At 45.5% G+C, this 26,468-nt stretch overlaps 2 protein-coding genes across 7 annotated transcripts in view; one reads left to right on the top strand and one right to left on the bottom strand.

Moving 5' to 3' along the window:
- GOT1 (glutamic-oxaloacetic transaminase 1) overlaps positions 1-12,079 on the top strand; it is a 36,189-nt gene extending 24,110 nt beyond the window's left edge. Inside the window, exons 3-9 of the mRNA XM_054503726.2 lie at positions 3,162-3,285; positions 3,762-3,874; positions 4,150-4,254; positions 6,114-6,264; positions 6,354-6,519; positions 7,265-7,407; positions 11,276-12,079. Of these exons, the coding sequence (XP_054359701.1) occupies positions 3,162-3,285; positions 3,762-3,874; positions 4,150-4,254; positions 6,114-6,264; positions 6,354-6,519; positions 7,265-7,407; positions 11,276-11,415 (942 nt within the window). The 3' untranslated portion in view covers positions 11,416-12,079. The remainder of the gene's footprint in view (positions 1-3,161; positions 3,286-3,761; positions 3,875-4,149; positions 4,255-6,113; positions 6,265-6,353; positions 6,520-7,264; positions 7,408-11,275) is intronic.
- A 2,513-nt stretch (positions 12,080-14,592) lies between these two features.
- The window catches only part of CNNM1 (cyclin and CBS domain divalent metal cation transport mediator 1), a 68,236-nt gene continuing 56,360 nt past the window's right edge, over positions 14,593-26,468 (bottom strand). For 2 of the 6 annotated variants that reach the window (XM_054503720.1, XM_054503722.1), the window contains 4 exons: positions 20,917-21,100; positions 20,619-20,768; positions 18,527-18,628; positions 14,593-17,497 (listed from right to left, as the gene is read on the bottom strand). In XM_054503720.1, the coding sequence (XP_054359695.1) occupies positions 17,418-17,497; positions 18,527-18,628; positions 20,619-20,768; positions 20,917-21,100 (516 nt within the window). In that variant the 3' untranslated portion in view covers positions 14,593-17,417. Of the gene's footprint in view, positions 17,498-18,526; positions 18,629-20,618; positions 20,769-20,916; positions 21,101-26,468 lie in introns of those variants that run through there. The other 4 variants (XM_054503723.1, XM_054503724.1, XM_054503721.1 and 1 more) reach the window with 3 other exon arrangements.

Below are 26,468 nucleotides of genomic sequence, written 5' to 3'. Positions count from 1 at the left end.
TCCCCTTGAATGTCAACTTTGCTTATGTTTCACATTTCAGGTAGTATTCTTTCACAGATGCTTACACCTATAAATACAAACAGAACATTGGTGCATAATAGTGCCGATAATTGGTAACATTGCCTTGTTCCTGGCTTAAATGGGATTTCTACTAAACGATTCATTGTTTTTAAGCTGACTTATGGGTTAAATGAATTTTTTTCAGTCATTTTCAGGAAGTATCCACTGTTCCCTGTTTTACTAAGCATTTATCTCAGGAATAGCCAAGCTTTTCTTACCTGTTGTGATGATCATTTGGGTTTTCTCTATCTAGCAGCACGACTGGTTTTATATCTCTTATAATCCATTCATGGGATGACTCTCAATCAAGGGGGTTATTTTAATGTACTGCTGGATTAATATTGTTCATTAATGTTTACTTGGGAAGTTAGTATCAAGGTACGACCTAGGTCTCTCATTCTACTTTTTTCCCTTTTGTTGTCTTTTAGCAGCAATGTTATGTTAGGTTCTTAAAAAGATTTAGGAAGCTTTTCTTCTCTAAGAAGAGTTTTAAAACCTTTTTATTGGCCAGGCGTGGTGGGCTCACGCCTGTAATCCCAGCACTTTGGGAGGCTGAGGCAGGCGGATCACAAGGTCAGGAGTTCGAGACCAGCCTGACCAACATGGTAAAACCCCATCTCTACTAAAAATACAAAAATTAGCTGGGTGTGGTGGCACGTGCCTGTAGTCCCAGCTACTCAGGAGTCTGACGCAGGAGAATCACTTGAACCCAGGAGGCGGAGGTTGCAGTAAGCCGAGATTGCGCCACTGCACTCCAGCCTGGGCAACAGAGCGAGACTCTGTCTCAAAAAACAAACAAACAAACAAAAAAAACAAAAAAAAAACCCTTTTTATTATGGGAAATTTCGAATCTATATGAAAGTAGAGAAAACAGTATAAAGAATGAATCCCTATGTATCCATCACCTAGCTTCAACAATTATCTGTATAGGGTCAGTCCTGTGTATTTCCCTCTACCCCACTCCCTGCCTCCCTGCCTCCCTGCCCTCCACCAAAGCTGGATTATTATTTAATAGTAAATCCCAGACATCTAAATAGGTGTTTTAAATTGTTGTAAAATTTTATGACTAATACATGAATACACTCATCTTATTTTTAAAAAAACGACTTATAGATTAGGCCAAAGTCCCTTTCAACCACTATTCCTACATCCTTGGACCCCTCCCCAGAGGTTGCCATTGTTAGAAGATTGGCGTGTGTCCCTCCTTGTATTTATTTATTTACTTGAGACAGAGTCTCACTGTGTTGCCCAGGCTGGAGGGCAGTGGTGCGATCTTGGCTCACTGCAACCTCTGCCTCCCAGGTTCAAATGATTCTTATGCCTCAGCCTCCAGTGTAGCTGAGATTACAGGTGTGTGCCACCAAGCCCAGCTAATTTTTTTTGTATTTTTAGCAGAGACAGGGTTTCACCATGTTGGCCAGGCTGGTCTCAAACTCCTGGGCTCAAGTGATCCACCCACCTTGGCCTCCCAAAGTGCTGGGATTACAGGCGTGAGCCACTGCGCCTGGCTAGATAGACTTTTTCATGTGATCTTTTTCTTCCTTTCTCTTCAGTCCTTTAGACAAATTGGGCAACGTGGTTTATGACATTTTTCTGCTGAGAGACTTATGCTGAAACCTAATTAGAATTTTGAAGAGGCAAAATCAAAGATCTATAGGCAGAGAACTACATCATTAGAATGTAGTGACTTGGTCTAGAATGGAAAACCTGGATTTGTGCTGAGCTATGCCACTCACAGCTGTGTATCCTTTGGGAAAAACATGTCTCTGAATCAGTTCCTCATTTTTCAGGGGATATAGACTTGACTTTAGAGGCATGTGGGCATTGAATGTACGTGAAAGCATTTTGTAAATGATAAAATATAGGAACAGAAAACCAAACACCACATGTTCTCACTTATAAGTGGGAGTTGAACAATAAGAACACGTGGACACAGGGAGGGGAACATCATGCACTGGGGCCTGTCGGTGGGTGGGAGGCAAGGGGAGGGAGAGCATTAGGACAAATACCTAATGCATGTGGGGCTTAAAACCTAGATGACAGGTTGATGGGTACCACAAACCACCATGGCACATGTATAGCTATGTAACAAACCTGCACATTCTGCACATGTATCCCAGAACTTAAAGTAAAATAAATAAATAAATAAAATATGACTTTTATTATTGCCTATGTTAGGTCACTTTAGGATGAGAGGAAGCTGGCCGGGCGCAGTGGCTCACACCTGTAATCCCAGCAGTTTGAGAGGCCAAGGCAGGCAGATCACAAGGTCAGGAGTTCGAGACCAACCTGGCCAAAATGGTGAAATCCCCGTCTCTACTAAATATACAAAAAATTAGCCGGGCGTGGTGGCAGGTGCCTGTAGTCCCAGCTACTCGGGAGGCTGAGGCAGGAGAATCACTCGAACCTGGGAGGCGGAAGTTGCAGTGAGCCAAGACCATGCCACTGCACTCCAGCCTAGGCAACAGAATGAGACTCTGTCTCAAAAAGAAAAAAAAAAAAAAGATGAGAGGAAGCCAAGGAGAGGAAAGTAGTATTTGTGCATCACCTCTGTTTTGTTAGAACATACTTCTAAGGATTAATAAGCCTGAATTCTAGAGATGAGGAGTAGCACAGATTGATGTCAATGACAAGTTAGGAACACTGTTTTAGAGGCTTATGCTAGAGGGTAAGTTTGATCTTAGGATGGGTGCTGAAGAGATGGGTTTGCCTTCCAAGGCATGTGCGTGCATGCACACACACACAGACACACACACATACACACACACTAATATGGCCTCGGTGTGTCCCCTACCTCTGTGTTCAGAAGGGAAGCTTCTTCTAGTGTCAGACCTCCTGGGTTGAAGACTGGCACTCCTGCTCAGTAGTTGGTAACTTTGAGCAAGGTTCTTCACCTCTCTCAGCCTCAGTTTCCTCAGTTGTAAACATGGGCAAATCATAGTACCTTTTTCATGTAGTTTTTGTAAGGTTTTGATGAGATAATACGATTAAAAGGCTTAGCACAGAGCAGGCATAGAGTAAGTGCTCATTGTTACCTTATTTTTGTAAATATTATCTGACCTCACCATTATCAGCCTGTGACCCTGTTTCTTCTCTTTCAGGTAGGAGGTGTGCAGTCTTTGGGGGGAACAGGTGCACTTCGAATTGGAGCTGATTTCTTAGCACGTTGGTACAATGGAACAAACAACAAGAACACACCCGTCTATGTGTCCTCACCAACCTGGGGTGAGTCTTTCAGCTGAAGTGAGAGGAAAAACAGAAACCAGAGAGAATTATCCTCATGACTCTCCCTGGTTACATAGAAAATGTAATCCAGCCCTGGAACAACTGACTGTTGGGAATGGCTTGAACAGTGGGTTATGGCAGTGCATGAGAAACCTGCTGCTCAAAATCAAGTTAAGAATACTCTTTCTCAAGACTCTTAGTAGACTTGTATCTACCAAGGCTATGTTGAAACTCCCCAGAGGAGGCATAGAATGTAGATGCAGGAAGTATCATTGTAGTAGAATGTAAGTCTGGCATTAATGTGACTGGTTGAACTTATTCTTGGTTACAATCATTCCTCTACATCTTAACCCCCAGCCTGGATGATGCCCAGTGGACATTGAGCCTGGGAGGGCCCTGGAAGCTGACTTGCATCCTTTCCACTCATGCCTCCTAGTGTTTGTAAAGTGCTTAACTTTTTACTCCTTTGCATGCAGAGAATCACAATGCTGTGTTTTCCGCTGCTGGTTTTAAAGACATTCGGTCCTATCGCTACTGGGATGCAGAGAAGAGAGGACTGGACCTCCAGGGCCTACTGAATGATCTGGAGGTGGGTGATTTAGAGGAAGAAGTAGAGAACTGCATGGTGTCAGGAATCTCAGGCAAAGTCTTTGGACCAGTTGCTAAGTGAATGAGTCTGAGACACCTTCCTCACACCCGATGGTGGTTTCTGACATAGCATGTAAGAGAGAGGGCACAAAGAGACATGAAAGAGTGACAAGAATATGGTTGCCCTTTGCCCTCCATCACTGACCAATCTGCTGCTGACTCTGTCTCCCAATATTCCCGTCAGTGTTAGAGCTGACATAGCTTCCTTCTCCTCAGAACGCTCCTGAGTTCTCCATTGTTGTCCTCCACGCCTGTGCACACAACCCAACTGGGACCGACCCAACTCCGGAGCAGTGGAAGCAGATTGCTTCTGTCATGAAGGTAACTGCCCCTTCAGAGCATCCCTTAAAAAATAGTATGTATTCTTAATGTATTCAGAAGCAATACCTGTTTGCTGAGGAATTAGGAAAATGGAGAAAAGTCCAAAGAAGAAAATAAGTATTAACTGTAAATTTTATTACCTAATGAAAGATACTGTTAATGTTTCGGTAGATAGAATGTCAGACTGTGTGTGTGTGTGTGTGTGTCTAGTTTTATGTATATGTTTTACAAAGATGAGATCATTTTGTCTGTACTGTTTTTTGCAACACAATTTGTTTTTCATTTTCACTTCTTTATATACATGTCATTGAATATTTTGAAGCATCATTTTTCATAGCTATATTATATTCCTTTCATGGATATGTCATATTAGGGATGGGGTAAATCATCTGATGAATATTTAGGTTTACTTCAGATTGCTTGATCTGATGAAAAATTATGTAACAAAATTTCCTTTTATCATTTCTTTGGCGTAACTTTCTAGGTGGGAATTCCTAGCTGAAAGTGTGTATATTCTTCCTTAACAAGTTTGTAGAATACTTATTAAGGAACTGCTGTGTATTGGACACTGTGGGAATACAGTATTGAATGGAGCAGATGCAGTCCCTACCCTCAAAGACAGACAGCCTGTTTGGGGAGATGGACGAGTACTAAGGCAGCTGTGATGCTGTGAGATAGCTGTGTTGACAGTGTTATATGGGGGTACATAGCCCAGACTTTGGGCAGTGTATATGTGGGAGTTGGGGGGTTGGTGGCAGGAATCTTCCTGGAAGAAGTGGTTTCTATGTTGAGTCCTGTAGGATGGGGAGGAGTTAAGAAGGCATCAGCAGACAGGGGTTGACAGGGAAGGGATGTGCTCTGCAGAGGACAGAGCATGGTCAGAAGCCCCAGGCAGAGATCATGGGGAGTGTGAGTGATGAGGCTAGAGTGAATAGGGGCAGGCTCTGTGCTGAGGCTTGGACTTTATTCTCAGGGCAGTGGGGAGCCACTGAAATCTTGGATGTCGGGGAGTGACATGATTGGATGTGCATGGTCTTAAGGGCACCTAGATGTCATAGCAGGGAATGGATCAGAGAGAGGCAAGACTAGACAGGCTGTGGGAGCAGTTAGGAGACCGTTGCCCTAACCCAGGTAGGAGTTGATGGTGACCTGAATGAAGTAGGTAGCAGTGGGGACAGTGAGATGCAAAAGGATTTGGGAGCTCTGAAGAGACAGGACTGATGAGACTTGGGGAGTGCCAGGATGTGGGGGATGAGCTGCAGAGTTAGGAGTCCAGATTCCCCCCAGTCCCGCCTAGTCAAGATAAACCTAAGAGATGGGAATCAAAGTACAACCAAAGGCTTGGACAGTTCCGGGGAGGGAAGTGGTGTCCACTCAGAGAGCACAGCTGTAGAAGCAGGTTCCCTGTGGAGAGCTCTTTGAGGAGATGAGTGACAAGAATGGAGGCTACTCTGTTCCCTTCCTCTTGAGTACCTAGCAGAATAGCCTCGGGGTCGTGAGGAGCCCTGGGGATACCAAGCCTACACTTGACTAAGGCTCTCACGCCAGAAATTCACGGAGGAAAATCCACAACGTAGGACATTGTCTCCTTGCGTCAAAAGTAAGACCTGTTTCTCTAAGCCGAATTGGGACACTCTAGGACAATTTACTTTTAAAAAGTAAAGTTTACGGAAAAGGTTACACTTGTTGGTTGTAGAGAGAAATGGATGTAAAGTGGTGCTTGGGTGCATATAGTCAAGAAATAGGAGAAACGGACAGTGTTTGAAATTCCCTCCAGGCATCAGCTGAGGAAGGAAGGCCGGTGTCTGAGGTTGGTGCCAGAAGGATTTCCTGCCCTGACTCACTTTCCTTCCCCGCAGCACCGGTTTCTGTTCCCCTTCTTTGACTCAGCCTATCAGGGCTTCGCATCTGGAAACCTGGAGAGAGATGCCTGGGCCATTCGCTATTTTGTGTCTGAAGGCTTCGAGTTCTTCTGTGCCCAGTCCTTCTCCAAGAACTTCGGGCTCTACAGTGAGTGCTCTCCCAAGGAGTTACAGCCCCACCTCCTCGCATCACTCCCCGCTTCGGCAGCCACAGCTGATTCTGGTCCCTCTGTTTAGATGAGAGAGTTGGGAATCTGACTGTGGTTGGAAAAGAACCTGAGGGCATCCTGCGAGTCCTTTCCCAGATGGAGAAGATTGTGCGGATTACTTGGTCCAATCCCCCTGCCCAGGGAGCACGAATCGTGGCCAGCACCCTCTCTAACCCTGAGCTCTTTGAGGAATGGTAAGGGGCTCCCAGTCTGGTGGGCCGGGGGGTGGGGAGTGCAGAACAGTGGTTGTCCCGGTACATTTAACTGGATGTCTTCCTTTCATTTTGGCAGAAGCAGGATAAAATTACTTTAACTTCTTTGACTCTCAGATATTTGTAAAACAGGGGCTGATACCCACTTCACATGTGCATAACACAACACCTGGAAGACAGGAGGGGGCACTCGATGAATGGTAGTTTTCCCCAATTTCTCCTCCACCCAGTCTTCCTCCCTATAAAGTTGGAAAACCCAAGAAGGTATTCCCAGCAAAATAGAATATCCAACGTCTAGGTAGTTTAACAGTTTGGGAGCTCTTGGTTTTTATCTATAATTTACATACACTTTATCTTATTTTAGAACACTAATTTTTATATAGTAGCTAAATCTGCAATCTCTGTTTAGCAAGTCCTGATGAAACATATTACCCTATTAATATCTATAGCAGCACCTCAGTGAAGCCTGAGTTGAAATGTGAGTGTATTCTAGCCAGTATACCCAAGACTAGCACTAGACTCACTAGTAAATGCAGTCCTTTCCTTCTGCCCCCTAAGTCTCTCTCTCTGGTATGTTAATCCACCCATCCAGACATCCACATGCCATAATAGGCAGGTTATGATCCCATTGTCAGCTGTTGTTTAAATTACAGTTTTTAAACCTGTGTGTTTTCGGGTACCATCTCTCCTGTCTGGATTGGTATTTACGTCGCTGTCCATGCTTCAGGACAGGTAATGTGAAGACAATGGCTGACCGGATTCTGACCATGAGATCTGAACTCAGGGCACGACTGGAAGCCCTCAAAACCCCTGGGACCTGGAACCACATCACTGATCAAATTGGCATGTTCAGCTTCACCGGGTTGAACCGTAAGTGGCCCCCACCACCTCCAGCCCATGTGTGCATGTAGACACACAACATTCCTTTCAGTCGCTCACCTTGAGCTCACCTTCATGGCCTTTGCCTAATTGGGCAGCCATTGCTTTGGACCAGGACAAGTTAGGTTTTCTTAGGGTGTCCCACCATCTCATAAACTCTTTGGGTCTCAGAAGAGTATTGTGGTCTGCCCTGCTGACCCACAGCCAAGATATTTCCATGTTTATGGGTTGGGAAGTGGCTCAGAGCCAGCTGGGAGGTAACAGGATTGGTAGCTGGGAGCCTTAATTTATGAAAGGTTCTTATAAATGCTCAGGTACATTTTGGGTTTGCTTTAATCCTGAATATAAATATGTATGATTATTCAGGGACCTGATTTCTTAACAGGTCTTTCCTATTTCTAGGTATTATCCTCAAAAAGAGGTTATAAAGTTATCTCTGCATTTCATAAACAAGAACCTAGATTGGGCTGGGCGCAGTGGCTCACGCCTGTAATCCCAACACTTTTGGAGGCCGAGGCGGGCGGATCACGAGGTCAAAGATCAAGACCATCCTGGCTAACACGGTGAAACCCCGTCTCTACTAAAAATACAAAAAAAGTAGCCGGGCGTGGTGGTGGGTGCCTGTAGTCCCAGCTACTCGGGAGACTGAGGTAGGAGAATCACTTGAATCCAGGAGGCAGAGCTTGCAGTGAGTCGAGACCACGCCACTGCACTCCAGCCTGGGCGACAGAGCGAGACTCCATCTTAAAAAAAATAAAAAAAAGAACCTAGATTGGTGGTTGGAATTAAAAGCTGATTGAAAATCTAGTAGGCGGTCATGCATGATCTTGGTCAGTTGTCAGTAGGGCACATCTGCCATCTGCAGTCCCATCTGATGACAGAAGAGTCATTTCTTCCTTTTTTTTTTGAGACAGGGTCTCACTCTGTCACCCAGGGTGGAGTGCAGTGGTGCAATCTCGGGTCACTGCAACTTCCACCCCCAGGGCTCAGGTGATCGTTCCACCTCAGCATCCGAGTGGCTGGGACCACAGGCGTGAACCACCATGCCCGGCTAATTTTTTGTAGAAATGGGGTTTCACCATATTGCTCAGGTTGGTCTCAAACTCCTGAGTTCAAGTGATCTGCCCACCCCGGTTTCCCAAGGTGCTAGGATTACAGGCATGAGACACTGCACTTGGCCAGAAAAGTTTTAAACATACAGAAAAGTTGGAGGAATTGTACAGTGAACCCCCATATACCCACCACCTAGTTTCTACAATTCTCACATTACAATACTTCCTTTGTTATCTTTTTTCTGTCAGAATGGGGCTTTTAACCTGGAGTCCCTGGATGTACATTTAGGAGAACTGTGAAGCCCCTGAAATGATGTTTAAAAAATTGTATATGTGTATTTTGGCCCTGCTCTAGGGAAAGAGTCCATAACTTTTACTAGCTTCTCAAACTGTGACACTTCCCTCCTCTGAAAAAGTAGAAAGGCCTCATTTTTACTAAAACAAAACCAAAAACCAGGGTAGGAGCTGTTTAATCACTGCCTCAGGGCACAGGCTTTTAGAAACAGTGGTGCACCAGGGGCTGTGTTGGCTTGAGGCTCTATCCCCTTGGGTGACCAATTCACACAGGTAAACCTCTTCTGAAGCTTGCTTTGTTTGTTCACTGGTTTGGAGGGGTCAAGGGAAAACTTACCCTTTGCCCTCTGAAAGTTTGCTGGAAATCAGCTGACAAGAGGCAGATGAACAGGAGAAAAGGCATACAAATTTATTTATTTATTTTTGAGTCAGAGTCTCACTCTGTTGCCCAGGCTGGAGTGCGGCGGTACAATCATGGCTTACTGTAGCCTCAACCTCCCAGGCCCAAGCAATCCACCCACCTCAGCCTTCGTAGTACCTGGGACCACAGGCGTGTGCCGCCATGCCCAGCTAATTTTTAAGATTTTTTTGTAGAGACAGGGTCTCCTTATGATGCCTAGGCTGGTCTTCAACTCCTGGGCTCAAGCAATCCTCCCTCCTGGGCCTCCCAAAGTACTTGGATTACAGGCATGAGCCACTGTGCCTGGCCAGCATGCAAATTTATTAACTTGCACAGGTGTCTTACAAAATAGAACTCAAATAAATGGCCAGATGATTGAGCTTTTATACCATCTTGGGGTTACAGAAAGAATGGGAGCTTGGAGCTTGCCAAAACAGATTATGGCAGGCGGAGAAGAGAAGGCCTGGTTAGCAAAGGTGGTCTTGCTATATTATGTAGATAAGTCACAGGTAGCAGCCCTCAGAGAAAATAGCGGTAAAGGTCTATTTCTTTTAGACCTTTAAAGGCATCAGACACTCAGTTAATCTCCCCTAGATCTGGACAAGGGAGGGCCTCAGAGAAAGCCTAGCTGCAGCCATGCAGATTTTCTCTACAGATACAGATCTCTCCCACAAAAGACAGCTTTGCCGGACTACTTCTGTATGTAGGCCCTCTCAACAGCCATCTCGAAATATGTCAAAGTGTATTTTAGGGTGAACTATTTTGGTTTCCTTCAAGGAGCACTGAGTCCAGGGTCCAGATTTTTCACTTCCATAGAGAGGCAGTGTAGCGTCACGAAGGCAGTGTACAGCCCAGACTTAAAATCCTGCCTGAAAATCCCACATCCACCACTGAGCAGCTGTGCGGCCTCGGAGGCCATTTAACGTCCTTACGGCCTATCTGCAAAATGGGCGTGATAAAGTTACTATCAGGATGAACTAAGATGCGGTGCCTAGAACACTGCCTGGCACATAGTGTTCGCTCCTCTGATTATGATGATTTTATTATTATTCCATTTCCTTAGGTTGGTGGTATCTTAAAGGTACTAATTACTTAAGCAAGAATTCACTAAAATTCTTTATTTTTTTGAGACATAGAGTCTCGCTCTGTCACCCAGGCTGGAGTGCAGTGGTGTGATCTCGGCTCACTGCAACTTCCTCCTCTTGGGTTTCAAGCAATTCTCCTGCCTCAGCCTCCTGAGTAGCTGGGACCATAGGCACATGCCACCACGCCTGGCTAATTTTTGTATTTTTAGTAGAGACTGGGTCTCAGCATGTTGGCCAGGCTGGTCTCAAACTTCTGACCTCAAGTAATCCACCAGCCTCAGCCTCCTGAAGTGCTGGGATCACTGGCATGAACCACTGTGCCCCGCCAAATTCACTAAAATTCTATCAATGGATTTGCCAAATAGCAAAACTGCTCTAGAGACTGCTGTATAAAGGAAGTACAGGTAGTCTCTTCTTACTCATATGTGATGCATTTCTGCAAACATGGAAAAACTACTGCATCTGAGAGACAGCTGAGAAATGAACAGAAGTCTGATGGTGCCAGGTCAGAGAGGTCTGTGTCGTTTCTCAGCTCGTTGGTTAATTCACACAGGATTGATCAGGTACCTCATGCATGGGGCCTTGCCCAATGTATTGTAAAAATGAAATGTCAAAGGGAGGCTGCCGCGGGTGCTCAGTGCAAGTCCAGGTTAGGGAAGAACTAAAGGAAGCACTTCATAGCCAGCGTTTCATATTGTTCTCTGTCTGATGGTTGTTTTTAGGTGATAGGGGTGTCCCAGTGGATGTAATGTATAAGGCTTGGTTGGAAGGCAATCTCAGATTAAAATTCCCACCAGTAGTAGCCATATTGAATTTTCTGGGGATTCAAAGGTGAACTAGTAAGAGTACTTTCCAGAATCTAGTGAGTGTATTTTTCTGTTTGTCAGTTGGACAAAATAGCGCCTTTTGTTTTGCTTCTCTCTCTTAAGGGGAAAGAAGTAAAGCTGTAATTGTCATATAATTGCTGAGCCTCCACTGCTTTAAGGATCCCCTCCGTTCTGATTATGTCTTCTTTTGGTTTTCAACAGCCAAGCAGGTTGAGTATCTGATCAATGAAAAGCACATCTACCTGCTGCCAAGTGGTCGAATCAACGTGAGTGGCTTAACCACCAAAAATCTAGATTACGTGGCCACCTCCATCCATGAAGCAGTCACCAAAATCCAGTGAAGAAACACCACCCGTCCAGTACCACCAAAGTAGTTCTCTGTCATGTGTGTTCCCTGCCTGCACAAACCTACATGTACATATGATGGATTAGAGACACTTGCAGGACTGAAAGGCTGCTCTGGTGAGGCGGCCCCACATGAAGAGAACATCCCTTGAGACGAATTTGGAGACTGGGATTAGAGCCTTTGGAGGTCAAAGCAAATTAAGATTTTTATTTAAGAATAAAAGAGTACTTTGATCATGAGACATAGGTATCTTGTCCCTCTCACTAAAAAGCAGGAGTGTTGCGTGTGGCGGCCACGTGCTTCTATGTGGTGTTTGACTGTACAAAGTCTAGTCCCAAAGATCAAGTTGTCTGAAGGAGCCAAAGTGTGAATGTGGGTGTCGGCTGTGGCATTAAACTCATCATCTCAACCCAGAGTGTCTGGTCTCCCTGCTCTTTCTGCATGGTTGTGTCCCTAGTCCTAAGCTTTGGTTCTTTAGGGTGACTGTGGTAAGAAGGATATTTAATCATGACATGCATGGACACATACATATTTAACTGAAACAGAAGTTTCACCAAACAGTATTTACTCGTGATGTGTGTAGTGCATTCTGATATTTTCGAGCCATTCTATTGTGTTCTACTTCACCTAAAAAAATAAAATAAAAATGTTGATCAAGACATGGAGTTGATTTTATGACCATTAATGGGTTGTGACCCACAGTTTAAAATGCATGCTTTAGAGGGTTTTACTAGTGGCTAAAGGAAAAACTACAATGTGTTCTTACAGTATAGCTTCCTTCAGTGAACTCACCATATAACTCCCTGGTGATTTTGCAGGCTTGTCATTTGGAGGCCAGCTGTCTTCTTATGTTACTTAAGAAACTGGACTTCTTGGACTTGTGAGAGGAGATGACATCACTCAGGTTGATTATAGAACATCAGCCTGTCCCCTGCTGTCAGAGTCCCTCCTGGTTTATTGAAACAGTTGGAACCACAAAAACATAGATCACAATTTCCAGAGTCCAAGGGCCGCTCCAAATGGCCATTTTGTAGAATTTGGTGGGGTTGGATGTTACTTAACACAAGAGATCTATTATTTGGAGTTTTTAAATATTTAAAGTTAATTCTTGTGATTTTAATAGGATCTGCCACTTTCTAGGACTCATTTGGCTTGTTAGAAAATCCTGCGGTCCTGAGGTCTTGGAAGTCATCAAGTCCTGCCTCTCCCCCAGTGAAATAGTCTCTCCATATTGTCTCTGACTCATCCATTTCAACTGGTGGGGTGGTGGTGGTGATGGATTCTTTAAATACCTGGTGAGGCATCCCCTTCTGCTGGTGGAGCCTCTTAATTAAAAAAAAGAGGCTCATTTACCTTTAGCTCATGGTAAAAGTTCATCTTTGTTCCACTCCCCTGCCCTTCCTTTCCTTCCTTTAAACCACAGATAGTAAATCTACTGGCACTTCTAATCTACCACCTTTCAAATATTTGAAAGTAGCAGTTGTCATTCCTTGTTTACAGTTTTCCATGTGAACTGCCTCTCCCCCACCACTTTTGTTTCTGCACAAGATGTGGTTTCCAGATCCTTCCCTGTCTGGCTGGAGCCCCGGGAGTCCTTCAGAGGACACTCACTCTGCCACTGTGTGGTTGGGCTGGTGGAAGTTCATGAGTGAATGTGATTAGATGCCCTCCCACCCATCTCTTCACAGCTTTCTGAACAAATCAGTCTTTGTTCTCCTTCCAATGTAAAGATGCTTGTTGTTAGTAAGGGAAGGCAGCCAATAGAGAAGTCGAACGATTCTACCTTCTGTCAATCTGACATTCTCTCCAAACGCTTTCAACCTCTCATTCTCCATGGGGATGATACTGCCTCCATGGGGACGAAAATTGGCTCTTTGGGGCAAAAAAAAAAAAGCCTGAAATATTAAAATGTCGCCTTCCAAAGTGTAATCCTACCTGACCATCTTATTAGTATTTAATTTCTCCTGTTAGGGAAAATTAAAATTTTCTCTTTAGGGGGCTGCCAAAACCATTAAAGATAAACACATCTTTAAACCTAAGTGACAGTACCAAAGTGCTCAAATGGTTTTAGCACTTGAAAAAGGCCCATCTCAATGGGAATCTGGCCTTCTTCTATTCCGACAGATATGTTGGTCGATATGGCTCCCACTGCGTTCACCTGAAAAAGGGTTGTGAGTTTGGGAAGCCGGCAGGACTCCTCAAGCCTCTGACATGCCAGTGAACTTCAGAGGTGGGATTGTTTCACCAATTTTGCCCACTCAAGAGCAGGGCACTCCAACCTCCAGGCTCTGCCAGTTCCCTGGTGTGTAACCGTGAGCAAGAAGACAGTAATCTTGCAGACAGTAAACCCTCCTCCACAGGGTGGTTGAGAAAGAAATGAGCTAATGGGTACTTAGCACAATACTTGGAACATAAAGCCCTTGGCAAAATAGTTGTTTCCATCATTTATTATTACCGTTAGTGAAATGAATAGCCTCTACTGAGGTTCCTGAGAAGAATCTTAAGAGGTTTTGGCATAGGCCCCTAATCCTCCTGTTTGCTTTGAGAAATTAGTAGTAGGTGTCAGATTTCAGCCTTCCTTCCACACAGGTATTAAATGCCCAAACACATCTTCCCACCTGCCTGGCTGTTCCCTCCCTCCAGTATCGGCTTAAAACTGACCAACAGGCCTGGCCCATTCTTGTGTTCTGTTCCCTAGCCTTTGGTTGCAAACTGCCAGAGTCATGCCACTTGGACTCCTTTCTGAAGGTTCTGCAGAAGCGAGCTAGTGTGACCAACATTCTGTCTCAGGGGCTTGTCTGGGTTTAGCCCCCAAGACCTTGAATGTGGATGGCACCCAGCACAGCACCTCACCCATCACGTGGGTTCAGCAAATGCCAGCCCTTCTCACTGTCGTCTTAGTTCCTTCCTTGTCTTTATGCACACTGGCTTCTCATTTGGGTTTTACTTCTCATTTCTGGCATTCACTCCTGCAAAATCTTACCATCTGGCCTCCCAAAGTAGTGTGCCAAGGCTTCCCCGTGACCTCACCGCAGCCTCACACCTGGCCCGGAGCGGCATGCCTCTTCAGGCAGGTGGTCCACAAGTGAGATCATCACACGTGGGCATCACTCAACCTGCATCTCAAATGAAGCTACGTCAGAAGATTCCAGGGGCAAGGAAAACAGCCACATTCCAGGAAAGACATTTTCATTTTATTTAAAAATTATTTACAATTTATTGAGCCTTCATAAATGCTTTATTTTAAAATCTTTTTTTTAAACTTTTTTTTTTAACCTGAAGAAAATCTTTGTGGGGTGGGGGTATATAGGAAGGGGAGTGGTGACAGGCTCCATAGGAATTTTGCAAAGGGATGGGTGTAATGCAACAGCAGTGGCTTGAGCCTGGTGGCCTCAGGGGTGATGAAGACCAGCCAGGCAGGCACCCCTGGGGCCAGTGGTCATCTGGGCAGGAAGCCTGCATGATGGTAGTTCTTGTTCAAAACTCACCATTTATTGGTTTGGGTCTAAGTACCCAACACTGAGGGCTGACACTTTGCCTGTTCCTACCAGGCAAGAGCAGGTGTTGGGACTGAATGGCTGTGAAGTTATCTACGAGAAGTCATGCACTGCTGAGCCTCAGGCCAGGCCAGGCAAGGAGTGTGGTGAAGTCAATAATCATTGCTGGAAAAGGCATCTCTAGCTCCAAAGTCTTTACTTCCACATGCTGTGGCCCTCCTGTCTGCAACACTTGCTCTGGGTTCTTAGGGAAGAGGGGACAAAGTTATGTAGGGGTGTTGGTTGTACAATACTCTAGGGTGTGTCAAGAATTTCTGAGGACTTCCACTTCTTGGTGGGTGCCAGCCTTCCCCATCAATTGATGGACACTTGAGAAGACCACTTATGATTAAAAACCTGTCTCGAACTGCCCAGTATCCACTTCACTCTGCATTGCAGAAACGCTGGGCTGAAAGTTCCACTATTTAAAATAGTAGTGTTTTTGTTTGTTTGTTTGTTTGTTTTAACTCATTGTAGGTCTGAGACCTTTGAGAACCTTATGAAAGCTTTAATGCTCTGGAAAAAACATACAAGAATAAATACATTAAATACTGACAGTTTTAGGGGTTTCATAGACCCTCTGAAGTCCAACTATGGACCCCTTGGGGTGATGGACCCCAAGTTAAGAACCCCTGAGTTAGCAGTTCCTGTGGGTAAGCATTTTCTTTTGAGATGCAGATAACCCAGAGGAATGATCAGTCTCCCTCCTCCCTGTGAATGACTGAATGGGTGTGGGGAGGTGGGAGTGAGGGTTTTGGAGGAAGGGGAGGGAAGCTTGATGGTATACCACGGGGAAAGGTTTGAGAATGGTTTGGAGATTTAGCAGACAGCACTCAATCAATGAGTTCAATGAGTACCTGACTGAGAACATCTAAAGCGTAGGAGACAGATCAGAAAGGGAGATAGTTATTCTGAAGACAAATTTCACTTACTTCCAAGTTTTCCCTAAGGCTGGCTGTGGTTGCTTTTCTTTTCTTTTCTCTTTTTTTTTTTTTTTTTTTTTTTTTTTTTGCGGGGGAGACAGAGTCTTGCTCTGTTGCCTAGGGTGAAGTGCAGTGGTGTGATCTCAGCTCACTGCAACCTCTTCTGCCTCCCAGGTTCAAGCGATTCTCCTGCCTCAGCCTCCCGAGTAGCTGGGACTACACGCCCAGGAGAGATGGGGTTTCACCATGTTGGCCAGGCTGGTCTCAAACTCCTGACTTCAAGTGATCCACCCGCCTCGGCCTTCCAAAGTGTTGGAATTACAGATGTGAGCCACCGCCCCCGGCTTTGTGGTTGCTTTTCAGAACTGTTTTATTCTTGGAAGCAGGTATGCGCGGTCACTCTGCCATCTGGTGGTTATGCTTGGAATTGCACCTGCCCCCAACTTCAGGAGAAAAACCAGAGATCTAGTAAGTTCTTGGAATAAAGTACACTCAGCCGATCTGCTAGGGTGTAGTAAGGGGTGGGAGAGGGACAAATGCATGAAAAAGAAGAATGATTCTTCCACATTCCTGTGTAACTCTCGCTGAAGTCCCATGAGATTATGTATCTTTCTTGGCTAACCTGGGCACTCTTTGGTTTGTCATGGCTAAACTTGCTTTCAGCACTTACAGTTTTTCCATGTAAGTTTTGTTTGTTTTTTGCTTTTGTTTTCACTTAAGACCTGAAGTTCCATCTCTGGCTCCCAGTTGGGTCTCTCTGCTCCCTGTTCCTTCTCTTCCAGAGCAGAATTATTGATCGATTGAAGACTGCTGATTGGGAGCCAAAACAGATGTGTCCCTGGTAAAAACAGTGACTTGAGGTTCCATCTCACATTCTTTCCATTCCAGCTGAGACATACTGCCCCAGGCTGCTGGAACCCTTATCTAACAGGAAACCAGTCACTAACAGTTTTCTGTGCTGTAATGTCAATCACACGCCAACATGGCTGAGTCCCACTTCTTTAAAGCTCTGGCGGAAATTCTTGGTCCATCCCCTGAACTAATCTTCAGACCTCCCACTCCAGCCTCCCATGTGCCTGTCTGCCAGTGGCACCTTCTGAGCCAAGCTATGCATGAAATGTGTTAGAAAGTTAACATTTTGTTCTGGAGGAAAGAATGGCAAGTTCCAAGACGATAGGTCTCCTATGGCATCAGGGGACCCAAAGAACAAAGAAGAGCATCAGGGGTCCCAGAGTGGCATTGTCAGCTTGCAGTCAGACATTTCTTCTCCAGTCCCAGACTATGCTGTGGAAAAGACCATTTCTAGCATGTTCTATCAGAGGCACCTCCTTCTGTTATGGCCATGTCAAGGTTCTGAGTCGAACTGGAGGTAACGAGGGAAAATCTGCCAAACTGACAGCTAGGGGCGAAGAGATGGAAGGGAAGGCAGAACATTCTGTCACCTGTGGGAGGCCTTGGGGGAAGCAGATGATGGGAGGGTGGGTTCTCCCCCAAAGCTCTGGAATTTCACACACCCAATGAATGCTGGCTTTGCCCTGTCATGTGATCAGAGGTGTTAAATTGGAGTTGTCCTCAGAGGTTCTCTCTCCTTCTGATGACCTCTTCCTTTTTTGGCCACCTGAAAAAAACAGGTTGCAAGTATCAGCCTGTAACACTGGAGGAACATTTATAATTGCTTGGCAGTCTGAGTTCTTTTCAAAACAGAAGCAGAAATGGAGACAAAGCCCTTGACAGCTTGGTTAGAACTAACCGGCATTGTATGCTGGTGCTGATATTGGCATATTTACATCTTGAAAGATTAGGACGTACTTTCCACATAAGATGCCATCTCTGAAAAGTCACAAACCCAGGCTGGTGCCTGGAATTGAGACTTCCTGGAGGGGACTGAGTAAAGCCCATGTAACACCTCAGGCCCATGCCTCCTGCGCCCCTTGGGGGCCAGCCCCTCTGACTGCCAGACACCCTCAGAGAGAACCAATCTCATAGACTTTGATGTCCCATGAATCAGGGTTGGTGGCTGTAGCTGGGAGCCATTTCCAGGGACCTGCATTCTCTAGCTCTGAAGCAACCTCCCTGCTGCAGTGGGGCAGGTGGGCATAATTACATAGTTGTCCTCAAGGATGAGAGAGCAATCTGTTCCCAGGTCTGTTTCTAGGAAGGAATATCTTCACCTTGTTCTCTCCACCATTGACTTCCATCTGTGGAGGAGATTGCTCTCTTTCTATTGAGTCTCCTGAACACCAATTCTTTAAAGGACTAGACAGAAAATATTAGAGGCCTGTGGGCCATATGGTCTCTGTCACAATTACTCGACTCTGACATTGTTGCCATAGATAACAAATGGATCTGTCTGTGATCCAGTAAGTCCTTACTTACAAAAACAAGTAAAGGAGGGAGGTCGGAATTGACCTGTGGGCATGATGTGCAGACTCCTGTCCTAGAGGACAAACAACTGAATGGGACAGATCCCAAAACTATCAAGGGTGCAGTGCTGGCCCAAGCCCTTTTGCGGATTTCCACAATTGTACCTCATTAGGGTTTCTAAGAGGAGTCCATGGCTCCTCCCCCAAGAGGAAGATGCTAACATGCTTTTCCTACTAACCATCAGCAGGGTGGCTTTCATCTGGGTGAAGAACTAGCTACTCACTCAAGGTTCTCAGCAGCTTCTTGCCCACGTTTTCCTCAAAATCGCTACTGCAGGGGCTGGGCTCTGTATCCAGGTTGATGTTACAACATTCACTATCTGATGCTGAGAAAGGAAAGAAGAGAGAACTCAAGTTGTCTCAACCTACACACTCAGGCATCAAGACGGTGATTCTGAGTGACATCCCTCAGCAAGTGAAGTTTAAGACGTGAGCCAGGTGAGGGTGGTGTAACAAAACAGGGATGCCCAGGAAAGTACGGGGTGTAAGTAGTTAGCAAGAGGCATTTTAGTGCCACAAAAGGAACAAAAAGATGGAGAACAGGAGCCGGAATCCAACGATCCATGCAAAGTCAGAAATCATTCCCTCTTCTCAAACACTGTTTGGCAAGAGAGAGGGGTTAGAGAACAATGTGTTCTCCACCCAGTCTATTTGCCAGACTAAAAGCACACATGAGGATAGGTGGAGGTCTCCTTGGTCTATTTGCACAAACCCTGGAAAGCCACAGGGTTCAACAACAATGCCCCGTCTTCTCCCACAGGACTCAATGGGAATTCAAAGAGTTACAGAATCTGAGAGCCCAGAAGGGGCCAAGCCTTACCACCAATGCAAATAAAAACCTAAGGCAGAGTGGTGTGCTGGAAACGGCACTGCACTGAAGCCATGAGGCTAAGCCTACTTCTGATGCAGTTTTTGGACTTGAGCAAGTTATTTCCCTTCTCTAGGCCTCCAGGGTCCTCATGTGTCACAGGACAAGGGTGGACTAGATGATCTCCAAGACCACTCCATCGCCTTCATTCTTATTCCTTTGTTACATTTTCTTGCTATGTGCTTTAGCTACTAGATTTGGTGTTGGGGGCAGAAAAAGAACATCAGTTCTAAATTCAGGTCCTGTAACAGTGACTATGTATGTCCCAGATTTTCTGGGTTAGCCACAAGTTCAAACATATTGTCTTGTTAACGTTAATTTTTTTTTTTTGAGACGGAGTCTTGCTCTGTCGCCCAGGCTAGAGTGCAATGGTGCCATCTCAGCTCACTGCAACCTCAGCCTCCCAGGTTCAAGCGATTCTCCTGCCTCAGCCTCCCGAGTAGCTGGGATTACAGGCACCCACCACCATGCCTGGCTAATTTTTGTTTTTTTTAGTACAGATAGGGTTTCACCATGTTGGTCAGGTTGGTCTCGAACCCCTGACCTTAGGTGATCAGCCCGCCTGGGCCTCCCAAAGTGCTGGGATTACAGGCATGAGCCACCGTACCCAGCCAACTTTAAAAATCTTGGAGCACTTTTTCAGGTTGTTGCTCTGGACTTGAGAGGTCTTATACTATGGATTGAAGTAGGTCTGACAAGTCAGGTAGGGGAACTGCTGGCTTGGGTGCAGGCATAGGGGGCTACTGAAAGCTTGGGGAAGTACATCTTAGTGAGGCAAACACAGAAGCTTCTCAGGACTGCTGGGACCCTGGGAGCTCAGAGCAACACCGCTGTCAAGGCAGAAGTGTTCAGTGTCTCAGAGGGGGGTGATATGGTCTGAGACCTCACGAAAAGTCTTAGAGACTACACCTTTGGTCAAAGCCACAGCTAGTTAGAACGATGGCTGACTTCAGTTTCCTAATCTGTAAGGTAGGCCTAATAATATCTATGTAACATTTATAAAGCATAGTACTGAACACTGTGATATGCCTTTTACCTACGTTATCTCATTTATACTCAAAGCTACTTTATAAGACAGCTGTCATAATTTATACCTATTAACATAAGGATACTTATCTATTCAGATAAAAAAAAAACTGAGTCTTAGGTTCAATAACTTGCCTAAAATTGCATAACTCCTAAATGAAGGAGCCAGGGTCTGAATCCAGGCAGAAACCCAACTCCTAATACTGCCCTACACAATTTTCCTAGGAGAATGAAACAGACAGGGCCTGACGCATGGTAGATGCTCAGTAAATGTTTCCTTTCCCTGGCTGTGTAAGGAGGTCGGAGGTTTAATGCAGGGGCTGCGGTCCCAGGGCTCCCCTCAGCCAGCTTTCCCTGGGCCATCCCAGTGCCCAAAGGCAATGATCTCCCTTGCTGCACTGGGCCCAGTTGGCCCCCCTGACCTGCTCTCATGGGAACGGCTGCAGGAGACAGTGTAAGCTGCTGTGTGCTGTGCTCCTCGAAGTCAGTCATTTCTTCCTGGGTGAAGGCCAGCTCCTCCATCCTCAGGTACACTACCTCGCTGGGGCTTCTCAGCCCGTCTGAGCGGCTGCCTGGGGAGGACAGTGAGTGCATCACCTCTCTGCTTTGGAGAAGACCCAGGGCTCAGGTGGTGTGAGCCCTGGGCAGGGCTAGAAGAGGAAGGCAGGGTCGTCCTCACCCCACACCAGCCCGGCCTGCCCGTCTGCCCAGCTGACTTACACGGCAGGCTGTTCCTGTTGTTCAGCAGCGTGATGGCGTGGTCATCCTTAGGGGTCTGGGGTGTGCCCCGGGTTGTGGGGGCCTTAGTGGAGTCCCCGTCTGTGAAGGCCTCCATGTCGGGGGACTGAGGTGAGCTGTCCATGTGGCAGGCAGTGAGTGCATTCTGATACTGCTGCCGTGTGATCTGGAAGGAAGAGGGCAGGAGCTTAGGAGCAGCTAGGCAGAGACCTCCCGGATGCAGTCAGCCTTCCCAGGCTCAGGGGCAGCCTTGCTGGGATGCTTGGAACCCTCGGCCTCTGAGTCCTGAGATCCACGAATGGGGGCCTTACCCATGCTGTAGCAGTCCAGCAGGGACAGTGAGGTGGCCCTTTGCTGGTCTGCCACCAGCTCCCACTGTTCATTTTTATTGGCACCTGGAAGAGCCAAACCTTCTGAGACCCTGGAGAGGATGGAGGGCATCTTCTGAGAGCAGGGTGGTTGCCCATGGAGAAATTTAAAACACCCATTTATACTATTGCCAAAGGCCCAAAGGGTCAGTCGGGGGTGACTTGGTGAGAATAAGGTAGGACTCCAGCAGGGAAGCTCTCATGCCCCAGGTCTCAGTGTCGGGAAGCTGGAGGCTAAGGCCTGAGAGAACATGGGCATTTCTGATTTGGACTAAGCCCATCCCTGGATGTAGGGTCATGCTCCTATGCTGGCTGGGACCACAGCAGGGAGGATTCCCAGCTGTCTCCTCAAATCACAGGAGTCAGACTTGTGACTTTCCTGATGTGTCAAACATCACCCACAAGTGAAGGCATCTGGAGGGTCAGGCTGCAGCCAGACCAGACAGGAGTCTCCACGATTCCAGGCAGGAAAAATATGGATCAAATATCTCTTCTAAAAGGCAGGAGGGTGTCTCTGTCACCCCTGTTCTCTGGGTGTACATAACAGACTGGCACGGTGAATCCTTGCTAGCAGTGAAAACAGACTAGGTTGTGTGCCACCCAGTACCGGAATGTGAAACTGCTCATCAGCGGCTGGCACTGGGGGAAGGATGGAAATGGTACATGGCATAATATTCTTCCCAATCATACCATCTCCTAAAGCGTTTTCATCCCTCCTTCACTGCATTAGCGCTAGAGAATGGACAAAACCACAAATTCTGCTCATTTTGCCTTCTGTTTCCTCTGGGGCAGAATCGGTATTACATGTTGAAACAGAAAAGACTTCTGCTGGAAATAGGAGAGGGGATGGTTAAGGCTTACACATTGGGACAGAGAGTAGGCTTGAAGTTGGCTTTGTATCCAGCAAGGTCTCAACAGTGGCTCCTTGTCAACTACCGACAAGACCTATTATTTTACCGGACACGATCAATCCTTTCTTTAACAAACTTCAGTATATTTTGCAAGAGAACCAAGCAAATTCTAAGCACAACTAATCTAATCACAAAACACCAGTTAAGAATGCATGCCTGGCCAGGTGCAGTGGCTCACGCCTGTAATCCTAGCACTTTGGGAGGCCGAGGCAGGCAGATCACCTGAGGTCAGGAATTCGAGACCAGCCTGGCCAACATGGTGAAACCCAGTCTCTACTAAAAAATACAAAAATTAGAAGGGCATGGTGGCAGATGACTTAATCCCAGCTATTTGGGAGGCAGAGGCAGGAGAATCGTTTGAACCCGGGAGGCAGAGGTTGCAGTGAGCCGAGATTGAGCCATTGCATTCAAACCTGGGGGATAAGAGCGAGACTTCTCTCAAAAAAAAAAAAAAAAAAAAAAAAGAATGCGTGCCTTTTTGCAGAGCATATGGAACACACACATGCAGAGATTCCAGGCTTCCAATCATACTACTGCCCATTTGAGTGGGCAAATAGAGTTTTCTCCTGATGATTTAAATCAGTGATTCTCAAACCTCAGCATCAGAATTATCTGAAGGACTTGTTAAAACAAGATTGTTGGGTTTAACTCTCAGAGTTTCTAATTTACTAAGTCTGGGGTAGAGACTGAGAATTTGCATTTTTAGCAAGTTCCTCTGTTCCTGGTGCTGCTAGTCTGGAGATCACACTTTGAGAACTGCTGACTTAAGACTTAGTTAAAATCAGATACAGGTACTACTCAGGTTTTGGTTTTTTTCTTCTAAAGGATTTTAAAGGACAAAGCAGCAAAGTGTTAACAACTGGCTTCGATATTTTTCAGGTCAAAATGGTATGTTCTATGCTTTATGGCATGGAACCACAGGTCTCCACTTAGCATTTATCCAAAGTCTTCAATCGATTCAATGTTCTTGTTGAGAACACCTGATTTTTGCAACTCCCTCTGTTGGGAAGTGAGAAGTCAGGTTCCAAAATTGCCCCCAAAGATGAGAAAATTTGGCTCTAACACCAAAGGACGGGAAAATTCCCTAAATGACACTTGGTAAGCCCAGTAAAGCAGTGGATCTTACTCTATTTGGGTTCTTTAGTTATTTAGATTTGGCTTCTAGTTTAGTCAAAGGCCAAATGTCCCTTCACCTAAGAAATATGGCAGGAAACACACTGCCAAGAACTAAAGTTCAAGTCTCAATTTTACCACTTTCAAGCTGGGTGACCTTGGCCAAATATATATACATTTTTAATCAGCCAATGGGCAAATGAATACACTGGCCACATTGTTAACCTCTCTGATCTTATAAAAGAGGCCCAGAGATAATGAGATAACATGAGTGAACCCATTATACAAAACTGTTAGGAATGGTTGTTTAAAACATGTCCACGTGCATGTCTCACCATTTGACTTTATAATGGGCATACATTTCAAAGACAGCTGTCAAGCTTACCATCTCATTATGTCTAAATTGCCGATGCCACACACAGGGTGGAGGTGGGGGAAGGAGCAGTGTCCCCTCTGCCTCCAGAGTCAGTGTGACTGGAGATGCCGTGAAAGCAAGACTAGGTCTTGGAAAAATAAATCCTTAATCAAGAAAATAAAGCAAAAGGGAAAGTAGGGGAAGGAAGGCAATTCCAAGTATGGACAGTGGAGAAGTGGGACAGAAGGAAAGGGACAGTGAGTGAAGAAAGGAGAGGAGGAAGAGAGAAGGAAGGGGCTGTTTCAGTAGGCTTTGAAATGGATTTCCTGTCTCAGGGCCCCTATGAGTTGGTAGACTGGCTGCGTCCCCTAAGCTGGAAGTCTCTTGGGAATGATTACTGTTGCAAAATGCTCTATATTATTTAACTAATTTATTTTTGGAAAAGTTCTGCCCAGATTTTATCTTCAGTGAGTTGTACCACTCTTTTTTTTAAATTTTTTTTCCTTTTTTTTGAGATGGAGTCTCGCTCTGTCTTGCCCAGGCTGGAGTGCAGTGGTACAACCTCTGCCTCCCAGATTCAAGCAATTCTCTTGTTTCAGCCTCCTGAGTAGATGGGACTATACGTGCACACCATGACGCCCAGTTTATTTTTTTTGTATTTTTAATAGATATGGGGTTTCACCATATTGGTCAGGCTGATTTTGAACTCCCGACCTCAGGTGACATCACCCTCCTCGGCTTCCAAAAGTGCTGGGATTACAGGCGTGAGCCACCGCGCCCGGCCTCTTTTTGTTTTTAAGAAACAATGATAAGCCCCTCTTGTTACCTGGAATCAAGGATCCAGGAACTCTAACCCTCTTTTTAAGCATTGTGAGGGAGGAAAGGATGGGAAGAAAGTATTTTTGGTAACAATACTGAGTGAATGGGACACACTTCCTCGTAAGGTACCAAGTTCCTCATCATTGGAGGCATTCACACAGATGTTCAACCACCACTTGTCAGTGATGCTAAAGAGAAGATTCAGAAAGCCTTATTAGTAGGAAGAAGCATGGCAGTGTATGGCAGTAAGGGTGGGGAGGGGTAGGGGCTGGAGAGGGTCCGCACTGTTGGTGGGTGTTTATATAAAAGGAAAGGTACCACCCAATGGCTAAATCCTCTATGTGACTCACAGCCTTAACAGCCTTGCTTTCACACAGCTCTCTTTTTAAAAAATTTTTTTTTTTCAAAATCATGAACTCCTGCCATGTCAATGTGTTGCCTTAAAAGAAATTGTTGACAAGGTGCCAATGTATCCAGGGAAGCAACTCTGCTCTGCCTCTCCCAGAGGCATTTCTAGGTTCGGGTATCACTTCTTGTCAGTTCCTTCTCCTTGTTCAACAACTTACGACAACTTCTTTTAATCTAGCATAATACTGTTGAAGAGAAATATAACGTGAGTCCCATGGGTCATTCAAAGTTTTCTAGTAGTCATATTTTAAAAAGTAAAAACAGGTAAAGTTAATTTTAATAACATATTTCATTTAACCCAATATATCCAAAATAATTTCACATCATCATGTGATTAGTTAAAGTGATTAGTGAGGAATTTTAAATTCTTTTTTGCACTGGTCTTGAAATACAATGTGTATTTTGCACTTATAGCACATCAGTTTGAAAGAGACATACTTCATGCGTTCAACAGCCACATGTACTAAATGGCTGTACTTATAGATGGCTACTGGCTACTGTACTGGATGGTGAAGGTTTAGTGGACCGCCTAAACGCTGTGCCCAGTTTCGATGATCTGGCCTTGAAGGGCCAGCAGCACTCCCACTACTCACCAGGACAGAACCACTGGTCCCGCCCAGCTTCTCTCTCTACCCAGTCCCTCGAATGCACCATGTCTACTTGCCTTCCATACCTGTTTAAGGGTGTCCCTTTGCATGGCATTGCCTTAACTCTCCTCTTGTTCTTTCCAAATTCCTAAAATACATTCTCCAGCCAATTAGTGCTTAAAAAATTCCAGATAGTGGCTCACACCTGTAATCCCAGCACTTTGGGAGGCCCAGGCGGGTGGATCACGAGGTTAGGAGTTCGAGATCAGCCTGACCAACATGGTGACACCTTGTCTCTACTAAAAATACAAAAATTAGCCAGGCGTGGTGGCGCACGCCTGTAATCCTGACTACTCAGGAGGCTGAGGCAGGAGAATCACTTGAACCCAGGAGGCGGAGGTTGCAGTGAGCCAAGATTGTGCCACTGCACTCCAGCCTGGGGGACAGAGTGAGACTCTGTCAAAAAAAAAAATTCCACATAATTTTGTAATGAATTAGATAGTACCCTGCATTGGTCACTATATTTAACTTACCTTAAGCTTCCTCTCTCTAACTAGGTCTTAATCTACTTATAAGGCAGAGGATATATTTTTATTAGATTCTATTTCTGTAGTATAGCTCATGGCACCCAGAACCATTGTTAATGCTTAACAAATACTTATCGATTAGCTGACTGAGGGAATCAAGCCACTTTTCAACAGACTCCATGTTTTTGTTTCCTCTTCATTGCAGTAGATATAACCATTTATTAGCAACAGCTTTAGTTCAAATTGTCTTCTCTTATAGAGTGGCCAGTTTAGAATCCAAGCACCCACTAAGCTACAAAGGAAGCGGAGGTCTGTTTATTCTGACAGTAGCAAAAAGCAAGGATGCTTTTCTGGACTTTTTGACTTAGCAGCCAAGATGTCCAGAAGTTAACCTTTAGGCTAATGTGATGTCTCTGTCATTTTATTTTAGAGACAGGGTCTCGCTC

The sequence above is a fragment of the Pongo pygmaeus genome, chromosome 8 (genome assembly GCF_028885625.2).
Source record: "Pongo pygmaeus isolate AG05252 chromosome 8, NHGRI_mPonPyg2-v2.0_pri, whole genome shotgun sequence".
NCBI classification, from domain to species: domain Eukaryota; kingdom Metazoa; phylum Chordata; class Mammalia; order Primates; family Hominidae; genus Pongo; species Pongo pygmaeus.
Note: the sequence above shows the minus strand (reverse complement) of the source record. Positions and strands in the feature narration are given on the sequence as shown.